Source organism: Danio rerio, chromosome 23 (assembly GCF_049306965.1).
Source record: "Danio rerio strain Tuebingen ecotype United States chromosome 23, GRCz12tu, whole genome shotgun sequence".
Taxonomy (NCBI): domain Eukaryota; kingdom Metazoa; phylum Chordata; class Actinopteri; order Cypriniformes; family Danionidae; genus Danio; species Danio rerio.
Window position 1 is genome coordinate 48,337,251 of NC_133198.1, and position 13,500 is coordinate 48,350,750.

Sequence of the window (13,500 nt, forward strand, 5' to 3'; positions counted from 1 at the left end):
ACGGTAATAGTAACTCTAGTGAACTGATCAACTGTAATAAATACTGTAATATACTCTAGTGTAGTAGTTTATACAACAGTTCTGTGTAGTTCTTGAAGCTGATTGGCTGAAAGCCGTGCGATATCAGTACTCGTACAGCCTCATCACTCTTGTGTATTACCAGCCTGATCTCACGAGAAAACGTAAGTATTTTACGTTTTGCCAGTTTAGTGGCTAATTCGTACGAGTTCAGTCGTACGAAATGGTACGATTTTAAAAAGGAGGCGTGGCACCTGACCCCACCCCTAACCCCAACCGTCATTGGGGGATAAGCAAATCGTACTAAATTGTACGAATTAGATCGTACGAATTCATACGAATTAGCCACTAAATGAAAAAGTTACGAATTGCCGTGAGATTGTGTTGGTATTACTGTGTCACTATTAGAGTGACAGCAGATCAATAACCTTACTACAGTTTGACAAATATTGCAGCTGTTGGACAACATAATGGCTTTTTTAGGCAATAATGTAGTTATTTAGATTACAGCTATGTAGTTTATTTGTAAGATAGTGCCTATTTTAAATATTTATAATTTCGGCCGGTCATACTGAGCAGAACAAAGATGATTGCGCCACAGATGGCGACAGAGACCACATAATAAACCCATAGAGGTGAAAAACTCAGCTTTTTCTTTTCGTATTTCAATCTATAGCTGATCAAATCATTATACATCAGGTAAGTGACTTTCTAAGTTGTAGTGCTGTATTTATACCACAGTAATCTGTTAGTTTGCTTTGCTTTGGCTTTTTTGGGTTTAAATATTTTGATTTTGCGATTGCAACAGAGCAATACTGGGACATCTCTGTAGACTGATGGCATTTCATGTCGTTCAGCCTTAAAATCTTAAAATGTGAGCTAAATCAGCTGTTTTTTCTTCACTTTAGACATTACGCTAGAGAATCATTCAAACACTAGCTCTACAGAGACGTGTTTTTAAGCAACGGTTTCTGCTGCTCTGTCGTCAGCTGCAGATGTGAATGAATGGCGGAAGAAAGTTTCTCATACAAAAGGATTTTTGAGACTCCATGTTTGATTTTCTTATTTCATATACACAATCATACCATCAAACTGTTGTATAAACACAATCCGCTTGTTAAGTGGTGACGTGTTGGTGACGTATGTAATACTGTTTGCGGGTCCAAACTCATTTGAGTGTAGAAATCATTTGTTTATCCTCCTCCTACTTCCTACTTTCTTTATTGTCCACAAGTGGAAATTTATCTTTGGCTTCACCACACAACCACTTCAGCGTTCACATTACACACAGCACAGAAAAAACATTCAACACAAATACATTCAACGTCATCACATATATCACATTAAAAAACACAATTTAAAACCCTACACATAATTAAAACCCAGTAATTAAAATTCTAATGGCACTTGGCACAAAGGACATTTGATACACATTTTTCTTTACTTGAGGTTGCCTAAAACGTCTTTTTGATGGCAAGAGCTGAAATTTGATATTTAAGGGATGGGAACAATCTTCAACAATGATGTGTGCTTTGTCTAATTCTCATTGAATAAATTTCATTTAGTTGTTTTTGTGCTTTAACTACAATTGTACTGCCAATTTTTACTACTCAACACAGTTTTTGCTTTTCCTTAATTGGCAACAGTCATGCTATCATGTTAAAACTCACAACACTTTCAACCAAGTTCTTGTATACCATCTCAAGGCCATCTTGACTCACACCAAATTGTTGTGACCTCCTAATGAGGTATAATCTCTGCATTGCTTTTTTAAAAATGCACTCTGCATTTGCAGCAAATGTTAATCCACTATCAATAAGTGTTCCTAAATATTTTAAACAGTCAGCTGTCTCTATTTCATGTCCCTCAAGGACCAGAGGTTTCAACCCTTGACTAAGCACTAGTTTATTTCTGCTAATTATCATCTCTTTGGTTTTATTAAAATTGATCTCCAGTGAACTCTTTTTACACCAGTTTTGGAGCATATTTATATAATTATAGTACGAGGTATCTCCTTCTGTTCCTATTTTATTCAACCGTCCAACAAGTGCCATATCATCTGCATATTTAAATATCTAAATATCTTAAATAAATTATGATCACTTTTAATTCATATCACACATTAAAGTAATGTTATATAAAGTCATAGTGTACACAACAATCTCTGGGCTTGCTGCATAACAAACACCAAAGTTTGACTTTCTTGCCATCAGATATTAGGCATGGACATATATATTGCGATCGTGACTTTCGAAAATATTAAATCGCTTTGTAAACGTTTATTATTACCACTTCATGAGTCTCCCCATTCAGTTGAATAGAGCGATTAGACCCGGAAGCTGCTCCGCGTAACGTCACACTTAACAAGTGGATATGACACAAGGAGCAGTGCAATATGACTATATATACCAGTGCCACCAGTGCCTATATACAGCTATATCGCACTGCTACTTGTGTGATATTGCTCATATAAAACAACATACAGTTGTAGAAAACAGAACTGGCTCATTTGCTTTTGTTTTTCTTTTCTTTTTTATTATCTTATAACATGTTTTAACTGTTTTGTCTATTTTATATTCTTATTTTTATCATTCTTATTATTAGTTTTTATTTTTATTATTTGTTTTTATTTTTCTTATACTTGTTTCTTTTATTCTTGTTTATGTAAAGCACTTTGAATTGCCACTGTGTATGAAATGTGCTGTATAAATAAACTTGCCTTGCCTATATTACTGTAGTTGTTGTGTTACCACAACAGATCAATTAACTACAAGCACTACAGTATTTACAGTAAATTACTATAGTTTTTTATGTTTGGTTTTGTTGTATTTTGTAATTGGAGAATATCTGACTTCATGTTTTATCAGTATTGGTGTCTCACTCTTGTAAACACTTAACTTCACTACTCTTATTGCTTGGTGTGTTTTATTTTAATAATGATGAGGATTTTCAGCTGTCGCAGAAGTGATGGTCTTCCAGGAAACTGCTTTTTTTCTGCTAAAGGAAGAGATGTGAAAGCTGTTTCTGCTCATATATGGAGAAGCGATTGTGTTTGAGGAAAAGAGATAAAACTACATGAGCTGAACACAGAGAGAGAGAGAGAGAGACGCTGCGCTCTGAGGTATCGTTCATTTACTTTTTACACCTTTCACTCATTTCTAAATGGTAAACTCTTTTGTCGTTTACTATTATGGCTAATTTATATTATTTATTGAGTTTTAATGTGCAATTCCTGTTCCTTAATCAAGAGATTTAGCAAAAAATAAAACTACTAATTTGCTACATAGTCAATAAGGTAGTAGTTGGGCTAAAGATGTAAAATAAGTACTAATGGACATTCAATATCCTAACAATAAGCAGGTAATGAGGCAGTAATTAATAGTGGAAATGGGGACTTAAACTAAAGCATTTCCCATTTATTATTTAATATTATGCATATAAAATGTTGCTCAGGATCAAGATCATTCACAGTTTTTTTTCAATTGTTTTGCCACTAATTTCAGAACCCGGATGTCGATTTTCAAAACTGTAAACGGTGACTACTTTTAACACAGACTCTCCTCGTAACTCAGCATGCTGCGCTCATTTCCTTAAAGACGTCTTGCATTTGCTGGATCATTGATTCACATAATCCTTTTATCATACAAATACTGCAGGAACACAACTTTAGATCACCAGCACACAAGATGCACATTGTCTTTAACAATCATTCAATATTGTTGTTTAAAATATATGACACAGCTTTCATTGTGGTTTATACAGAAGTGTATTTATTCATTCCATCAAAGTGTTTTATTCACTCCATCATAATGTAGGTTTACTGTCAATTTTTTCTCACTGCATGTTTCAATAGAAAGCTGATATACGGCATGATATATGGCAACATATGCAAATTATAATTGGATTCCACATACTGTCAATAATTTGTCAAAATAGTGCAAAAATCACTGTTTGCATTTTAACCATACCCCTAATATATATATATATATATATATATATATATATATATATATATATATATATATATATATATATATATATATATATATATATATATATTAGGGGTATGGTTAAAATGTAAACAGTGATATATATATATATATATATATATATATATATATATATATATATATATATATATATATAATATATATATATATATATATATATATATATATATATATATATATATATATATATATATATATATATATATATATATATATATATATATATATATATACAGGGGTAGTGGAAGGGCATTTCAATTTTGGAGTTTAAAACATTTAGACACCAAAAAAGATTATGTTTGGAGGTGTGAATATAATTTTCATCTTATCTTGTGGCCTATCCAAGTTTTAGGAACAGCAAATAATAAGGGGACTTCTAGTTGATAATTTGGTGTCAGAAGTGGCTTATATGAAAGGCAAAGCCCACTAGATGACGCTTATCTGAGCACAATAAAATCTGATCATGTCTTGATGTTGACTGATTTGATGAGGACAGTGCGGTCTGACTCTGCTTAGACTAAAGTCTCATCACTGAACAGAAATAATGTCCAGTATAGAATATAAAGTCCTGCTGCAGTGGAGACAGAATGAATATTGTGTCTGACTCCATCATGAGCTTGGAGGACTGCATCCATACATCTCTGACATGACTCAAATCACTGATTAATAAAGTCATCTGGAATGAAGAAGAAAGCCTTCAGCAGGACTCCCAGAGTTCATCAAGATTCTCTTCAACGCCTCCTCCTCCATCTTACCATCAGACATGCTCAATAATGTTCAAGCCTGGTGACTGGGCTGGCCAATCCTGAAGCAGCTTGACCTGTTTGCTTTCAGGAGCTTTGATGTGGAGGCTGGAGTATGAGCAGGAGCGCTATCCTGCTGGAGAATTGTCCCTCTCCTGTGGTTTGTAATGTAATGGGCAGCACAATTGTCTTGATATCTCAGGCTGTTGATGTTGCAGATCTTTTGCACACGTCCATACTGAATGTAACCCCAAACCATGATTTCTCCTTCACCAAACTTGACTGATTTCTGTGTGAATCTTGGTCCATGCTGGTTCTAGTAGGTCTTCTGCAGTATTGGTGATGATTGGGATGCAGATCAACAGATGATCCAATAGAGAAATCCACCTTCTGACACTTTTACACATCATCAACTAGAAGTCAAGTTATTATGTGCTGCTCTTACAACTAGTATCCACGACAAGACTTTCGTCAGGTAGTGTACTTTTTGCATTGTGATTATTCTACTTCTGTACCTGAAACAAAGGTACTTAGACTCCACAAATCGAGCTACAATTCAGAGGCGAAATGCTCATGATCCTGTGGTACCTGCTGAAGATGCAGAGGGATTCCCAATAGCATCATTGATTTGACCATCTTGGCATAATCCGTTCCCAAGAGTATTGTTTACGTAGTTGCTCTTGCAGTTTCTGCCTGTGGAAAAGCATCATTGATGTTCATTTCACTTTAAACCATTTCAAGAGTTTACACTTAGCTGATAATCAATAGAGCGTAATTGGCATGCTGTCCCGGGAGAGAGCGCTGAGCTCGTAATATCCTCGAGCCCAGGACTCCCTCCCGTTAGAAGGGCGAGAGGGGTAGTTTAAGCTCAGGTGGGTCTTGAGAACTCCTCATAGAACATAGAAACTCCACACAGAAACGCCAACCGGATGGGAGGTTGGACCAGTGGTTTTCTTGCTGTGAGGCAACAGTGCTAGCCACCGGGCCACCCTGTCGCCCTATTGGAAAAAAGGAGGTGGAGGTGGGGGAGGAAGGAGGGGAAACTTCAAGGCGAAGATAACTGGAGTGAAAAACTCTGGTGATTTATACTGCTTCCATAATCAAATAATAGAGCAGATTACAGAGCTAAAGAGGAGCCAGCCGTGTTAATCATAAGCACGTGATCCTCTCGAAATTAGTTTATAAATAAATCACACATTGTGAAAGTTAAATATCAGATTTTTCAATATCGTTCAGCCCTAGACTGAATGTAAACGTAAAGGGTTAATGTTAAGCACCAAATGCTTTAATGTTGTTTTACTGCTCATATCTCCACAGCAGATTGTGTTTTCTCCATCATGTTCCTCCTGCTGCTCCTGGGTCTGCGATGGTGTTTGGTGTGGACGGACGGCTGTCAGACGGACAGGAATCAGGATCATCGTGTGCGTGTGAGCTGTGTGAACCAGAGACTGACGGCTCCTCCTGATGCCATCAGCTCCAATACAGAGGTTCTAGTTCTGTCTGAAAACCTCTTCAGCTCTCTGTCCTGGGCCGCATATTCTGTGTTCACGGATCTGCATGAGCTGGACCTAAGCCACAACCACATCACCGCCCTGGAGCCGCCAGGTCAACCCTCATACAATGCTTTTCATTCATGTATTTATTTATCATGCACTTCTATACTGTTGTTTTCTTGTGTTTCTCTCTGTAAGTACACATGCAGTTAATATAACCTGTATTCGTCTTTCTTTATAATGGGTAATACTTTAAAATAATGGTCCATTAGTTAATGTTAATGCACCCTCACCAGCCACTTTATTAGGTACACCTGTCCAGCTGCTCATTAACGCAAATTTCCAATCAGCAAATCACATGGCACCAACTCAACTCATTTAGGCATGTAGACATGGTCAAGACGACCTGCTGCAGTTAAAAGCAAGCATCAGAATGGGGAAGAAAGAGGATTTAAGTGACTTTGAACTCTGAGTATTTCAGAAACTGCTGATCTACTGGGATTTTCACGCACAACCATCTCTAGGGTTTACAGAGAATGCTCCGACAAAGAGGAAATATCCAGTGAGCGGCAGTTCTGTGGACGCAAATGCCTTGTCGATGCCAGAGGTCAGAGGAGAATGGCCAGACTGGTTCCAGCTGATAGAAAGGCAACAGTAACTCAAATAAGCACTCGTTACAACCGAGCTCTGCAGAAGAGCATCTCTGAACACACAACACGTCTAACCTTGAGGCGGATGGGCTACAGCAGCAGAAGAGCACACCGGGTGCCGCTCCTGTCAGCTAAGAACAGGAAACTGAGGCTACAATTCACACAGACTCACCAAAACTGGACAATAGAAGATTGGAGAAACGTTGCTGCTCTGATGAGTCTCCATTTCTGCTGACACATTCGGATGATCGGGTCAAAATTTGGCCTCAACAACATGAAAGCATGGATCATCCTGCCTTGTATCAGCGGTTCAGGCTGGTGGTGGTGGTGTAATGGTGTGGGGGAGATTTTCTTTGGGTTCATTAGTACCAATTGAGCATCAACGCCACAGCCTACCTGAGTATTGCTGCTGACCATGTCCATCCCTTTATGAGCACAGTGTCTCCATCTTCTGATGGCTACTTCCAGCAGGATAACGCAGCATGTCATAAAGCTCAATCATCTCAGACTGGTTTCTTGAACAGGGCGATGAGTTCACTGTACTCAAATGGCCTCCACAGTCACCAGAGCTCAATCCAATAGAGCAGCTTTGGGATGTGGTGGAACGGGAGATTGGCATCATGGATGTGCAGCCGACAAATCTGCAGCAACTGTGTGATGCTATCATGTCAATATGGAGCAAAATCTCTGAGGAATATTTCCAGTAGCTTGTTCAATCTACGCCACGAAAGATTAAGGCAGTTTTGAAGGAAAAAGGGGTCCAACCCAGTACTAGTAAGGTGTACCTAATAAAGTGGCCGGTGAGTGTATTTACTAACATGAACAATTAGTAAAACATTTTGTTACAGTATTAATTAATCTTTGTTTATATAACTGTAGTTTTTGTGTTACCAACTATAGAATCACCACAGCAGATTAATTCAGATACTTTACTGTAGTTCAAAAACTCCACAGCTTCTACTACAAATTACTATGGTATTTACATGTGGGTACAGACACACAAGCTTCCGCTGTAATTGTGATGAGAGTGTCTGTGTGTTTCCTTCAGGTCCAGTGCTGGAGAAGCTGAGCGTGCTACGCTTGTCTGGAAACAGGTTAACTGGTTTGGGGGGACTGGTTTTCCGCTGCGCTCCCAATCTGATGGAGGTCTACCTGGACAGAAACCAGATTCGTTCCCTTCATGACGCCACCTTCAGTGAACTACCACGTCTGGAGGTCATTAATCTATCCCATAATAAGCTTCCAGCCCTGCCACCTCGGCTCCTACAGCGAGTCTCTTCCAGCGCCTTGAAGACATTCGATCTGGAGAATAACAGTGTCTCCATCATGCCCGACGGATTCTTCTTGTCCAAACCCGAGTTACCTTATGTTTACCTGTCGTTTAATCCCTGGATATGCAGCTGTGCGGTTGGTTACCTCCATGCCTATCTGAATGACCAAGAGCACAACGTCTATAAACACGACGGGCCCAATGACATCATTCCTGCCGCCGAAACAGTGGTGTGTTCTGGACCTTTTCACCTGCTCAATCGGCCCATTATGGAGCTGGAGGAGAATGACTTCTGCCCACCAGATACAGCACCTCAATCCTATCCTCGAGGAGATGTTGAAGTTGATCGAGCTTATATTCTTCCCGCAGTTACAGACAAACCCCTATCAGACCCTCAGATGTCAGATGCTCCTCACGACGCCACTACGGTCTCCCTCCCACTTGCTTCCACCAATTCCTGGATGCCTACTGGAAAATCTTGGGTTACTCAATCCTGGACTGAAATATGGTTTGAATTCTGGACATTGACTGAGTACAACATCTCAATTCCAAAGCCAATTCCTGCCAGCTCTCCAAAACCAGATATTCCAACTAGAGGCACCACTGAATCACCAGCCAAATCAAAACAACCTGAAACTAGCATGCTCCCAACAACTACTGGATCCCAAAGTCTTCGCCCTGTCCTCACCACTAGCAGACCTTTGGTGATTCAGACCACTTATCCGACATCTGGGCCCACTACTGGCCAATCCAGACCTAAACCATACACTACTGTTGGCCAATCCCGAGATAATCCACACACAACTGCTGGCCAATATCGACCCAATCCACACACCACTGTCGGCCAATATCGACCAAATCTGCACACCACTGTCGGACAATATCGACCAAATCCACGCACCACTATTGACCAATCCACACCCAATCCACACAACACCATTGGCCAATCCACTCCCAATCCACACAACACTATTGGCCAATCCCGACCCAATCCACACACTTTCAAAACTGAATATATTCCTAATCCACCAACTGGTCCCTACTGGGCGGATGCTCTTAATGAAGGTAGCAGGACTCTCCCATGGTGCTTGTGGTTGTTTGCTGGCTTCGTCTTATTGTGCGTTTTGTCAGCGCTAGTGTCCTGTTTCCTATTCGTTTGGCTCCTCAGAAACTACTTGATTGTCCACCGACGGCTTAAGAGTCGGTCCTGGAGGCGGTCGGACTGTGGGGTGACCCTACGGGGGTACAGACGCACTGAAAACACACCGCTGAGGGAGACTGACAGAGTCAGCTTTTTAGCTCTAGAACAGATCAAAGATGTTCAAGCTGTTTTCCGGAGCGTTCTCTTCATCGATGAACCTCAACGAATGACTGCAGACGGAGATGCTTCCAAGGTTATTATAGTTTTGCATTATAAATAAGTTTTTATTTCAATACTGTTTTTACAGTCGGGATAAATCTAAATGGACTCTTATTTTTATATGCATATATCAGTGCTTGCTGTAAACAGTGTATCTGTGCACTTCATTATTTTGTAAAAACTATTTTGCCCTCATAATCTTTAACCCAATGCTCTCAAACCCAATCTCCTGAGGGCCGCAGCTCTGCCTAGTTTAGCTCCAACCACCTCCAACTCACACCTGCTTAATAGTCTATAGTAGTCTTGAACACCTTGATTAGTTGGATATCAGCTGTGTTTGATTAGTGTTGGAAACTGTGCAGAGCTGCGGCCCTCCAGGAATCCAGTTTGACACCAGCAGTGCATCCGGAAAGTATTGATGGCGCTTCACTTTTTCCACATAGTTTTATGTTACAGTCTCATTTCAAAATGGATTAAATTCATTGATTTCCTCAACATTCTACACACAATCCCCCATAATGACAATGTGGAAAAAGAGTTTTAGAAATTGTTGCACATTTATTGAAATTAAAAAAGCTGAAGAATCACATGTACATCAGTATTCACAGTATTCACAGCCTTACAGATTCACTGTAGGAATGCTGTTAGCCTGGTGATGAGCGCTGCCTGCTGTTCTCCAAGCATAACGCCTGGCGTCCACTCCACTGAGTTCAATTTGAGTCTCATCAGAGCAGAGAGTTTAGTTTCTGATGCTCTGAGAGTCCTTCAGATGCCTTTTGGCAAATTCCAGGCGGGGAGTGTCTTCCGTCTAGGCCGCTCTACCATACAGATCTGATTGGTGGATTGCTGCACAGATGGTTGTCCTTCTGTAAGGTTCTCCTCTCTCCACAGAAGAACGCTGGACCTCTGACAGAGTGACCATCGGGTTATTGATCACCTCCCTGACTAAAGCCCTTTTCCCCTGATCACTCAGCTTAGATGGCCGGCCAGCTCTAGGAAGAGTCCTGGTGGTAAATCATCTTCCACTTATGGATGATGGAGGCCGCTGTGCTCAATGGAACTTTCAGAGCAGCAGAAATGTTTCTGTAAGCTTCCCCAGCCTTGTGCCTCGAGACAATCTTGTCTCGGAAGGCTGCAGACAATTCCTTTGTCTTCATGCTTGGTTTGTGCTTTGACATGCACTGTCAACCCTGGGCCCTTATATTGACAGGTGTAGCCTTTTCAGATCATGTTCATCAGCTGAATTGAGCACAGGTGACTCTAATGAAGCTGCTGAAACATCTCCAGAAGGATCAGTGGAGACAGAATGTACCTGAGCTCAATGTAGAGCTTCATGCCAAAGGCTGAGAATACTGATGTACATGTGATTTTACAGTTTTTTATTTTTAATAAATTTGCAATAATTTTAAAAACTCTTTTCCACATTGTCATTATGGGGGATTGTGTGTAGAATGTTGAGGAAATCAATTCATTTTTGGAATAAGACTGTAACAAACAAATGTGGAAAAAGTAAAGCGCTATCAATACTTTCCGGATGCACTGTGTGTATATATATATATGCTTGTCTGATGTGTCTGGTGCATCTACTAGTGTGTTTGTCTAAACAGACTAAGGTCAGATTTTCAGCCACAGAATAAGTGCTTTGTTAATTCTGAAAATGATGATTAATATTTCTGCTAATTATTGTTTTATATTTAAATGTTTCTCAGTGGCTGTTTTAAAATCCATTTATTTTTTTTATTCTCTGTTAAATGTAGAAATGTTAGAAAACCAATAGTTTTATTCTTACGTTTCAGTTTTCATTCACTAAAATAATCTTTGATGGTTTTTCCCAGATACAGCTGGTGTCTGTTGCGGACGGGCCGAGTGATCAGGAGGAAGCGGCGAGGATGAGTGGGCAAGTGTTCAGGAAGACGCTGTACAGAGTGATTAGCCGTGAACAGGAAGCAAGCGCATGGATGGAGGAACACTGCGAGCACACTAGCGAGGGAACATCTGCGCACTACAGTCTGATCCTGCGAGAGGACACAGGGAGACGCCCACTGATGCAGTGGCTCATTGGGGAGTGGGAGCTAGAGAGAGGGGGCGTGGCCTATGAGAGGTCAAGCACTCTGATTGGCCAGCCCACAAACGGCACTCTGGAGTGAACCGCGCTAGTCATTTCACTCGGCGACCATCTTTGAAGCACATCTCATCAGTATGCTCGGCTATTCTGTTTAAAAGGGGAAACATCAAATTCTCCAAAACTGTTTCCCAAGCTTATGATTACATTTCGTATTCGGAATCACCAATAAAATTAAACAACAGCTGTCTCTTTGGTTTCATTTCTAAATGTTTGAATCACTCAAAAGCTGCAGAAACACCTCTGGTCCAAGCCAGTGCTATATCAAACTGTAAAGGCTGATTTATACTTCTGCGTCAAACGCCGGCGTATGCTACGCCGCTGACGCATAGCCCTTCGCCTTGGCCGTCGCTGTCGTGCACCTCTCAAAAATTGTAATTAAACGTTGCAACGACGCATAGCGCAAGCTCTGTGATTGGTCGGCTTGGTAGCGCTAACGAGTCTGGGCGGGACCGAGAGCCACGTGAATGATTCGAGCCTGATGGAGCGATTGTTTACAAGTGTGGAGTCCCGTGAAGGAGCTCCGGATGAAGCCTGGTTTATACTTCTGCGTCAGGTGACCGGCGTAACTCACGGTGCATGCAACGCGTCTAGCTGTGCATTTATACTTCTGCGCGCTGTCTCTGTTGGTCTGCATTAACACTTTCCAAACGCTAGTAGGCAGTGAGGTGTAAATGTTCCTCTGTGTCGAGTTTCTTCGCTGCTGTTTTGCTTTTCCTGGACACTTCCGGGATGTACAAGTGGCTCAAACTCGCTCATTTTGAGGCAGGAACCGGCGGACGTGCAACAACTTTAACTATGAGGAAAACACAAAACAAAACTTTCCATCCGGAGCTCCTTCACGGGACTCCACACTTGTAAAAAAAAAAACGCTCCATCAGGCTCGCACCATTCACGCGGCTCTCGGTCCCGCCCAGACTCGTCAGCGATACCAAGCCGACCAATCTCAGAGCTTGCGCTACGTGTCGTTGCGACGTGTAGTTACATTTTTTTTGAGAGGTGCACGTCAGTGAAGGTGAAGGGCTATGCGTCAGCGCCGTGGCATACGCCGGCATTTGACGCAGAAGTATAAATCAGCCTTGAGCCGTGGGTTACGCCGGTCACTTGACGCAGAAGTATAAACCAGGCTTAAGGGGAGACTCACGAAATGGTAATAATAAATGTTTACTAAGCGCTGTAATACTTTCGAAAATCATGATTGCAATATATATATATATATATATATATATATATATATATATATATATTATATCAAAGAGCTTAGAATGGCCAAGAGGCGACACTCTAGTGTAATGTGGGAAACAGCCACTAGAGGGCAGCCATTTTGGAATGAAAACTCTAATAGAACAACAGCATATTATGTCTGTAAAATAAAGTGTTGATGATTGTGATAGCAAGTGTTGTATTGTTGTCTTTCAGGTTGTATCTCAGTTTTAATTAAATAAATAAATAAAAAACAAAGCAGCTGCTTGCCATCGCGACAGTAATGAGATCCAATGGACGGCCGATCGTCTACTAATAACATGTGAACTGTTTATTAGCACTTATAAATTACGATCTTATTCTACATCCTTAATTCTCCCGAACACCTCAGCCCAGCAACCTCTTTAATATGAACATCAGCTAATTCAGTGGTTCTCAAACGTTTTTCATCAAGTACCCCCTCAGTAAAAAAAAAATTGTTTCTCCAAGTACCACCAAAATGAGCAGTATTGAAATACAGTAGCGCAGTAGGCCCAGTAAAGCAGCTACAACTCTGCACAGTTAAAAAACGTGGCAGATTACATCATAAATATAGGCTATATGTCATATATGACATATTATATACATCATT

At 40.5% G+C, this 13,500-nt stretch overlaps 1 protein-coding gene across 3 annotated transcripts; it reads left to right on the forward strand.

Moving 5' to 3' along the window:
* The first annotated feature begins 595 nt into the window (after positions 1–595).
* gp1ba (glycoprotein Ib platelet subunit alpha) lies at positions 596–11,865 on the forward strand. 3 transcript variants are annotated; one of them, XM_073939443.1, is made up of 5 exons: positions 596–717; positions 2,972–3,139; positions 6,089–6,376; positions 7,963–9,578; positions 11,380–11,863. In XM_073939443.1, the coding sequence occupies exons 3-5, from the start codon at positions 6,109–6,111 to the stop codon at positions 11,689–11,691; spliced, it is 2,196 nt and encodes a 731-aa protein (XP_073795544.1). In that variant the 5' UTR covers positions 596–717; positions 2,972–3,139; positions 6,089–6,108; the 3' UTR covers positions 11,692–11,863. The 3 variants fall into 3 exon arrangements, with proteins under 3 accessions (XP_073795544.1, XP_073795545.1, XP_009295421.2); XM_073939444.1 differs by lacking the exon at positions 596–717 and having other exon boundaries at positions 3,019–3,139; positions 6,092–6,376; positions 11,380–11,865; XM_009297146.5 differs by lacking the exons at positions 596–717; positions 2,972–3,139 and having other exon boundaries at positions 6,058–6,376; positions 11,380–11,856.
* Positions 11,866–13,500: the final 1,635 nt, after the last annotated feature.

Excerpts from the sequence above, each read along its gene's own strand:
- gp1ba (XM_073939443.1), top strand. The coding sequence starts at position 6,109 with ATGTTCCTCCTGCTGCTCCTGGGTCTGCGATGGTGTTTGGTGTGGACG. Across the intron at positions 6,377-7,962 it reads CACCGCCCTGGAGCCGCCAG|GTCCAGTGCTGGAGAAGCTG; the intron begins GTCAACCCTCAT and ends TGTTTCCTTCAG. Across the intron at positions 9,579-11,379 it reads CAGACGGAGATGCTTCCAAG|ATACAGCTGGTGTCTGTTGC; the intron begins GTTATTATAGTT and ends GGTTTTTCCCAG.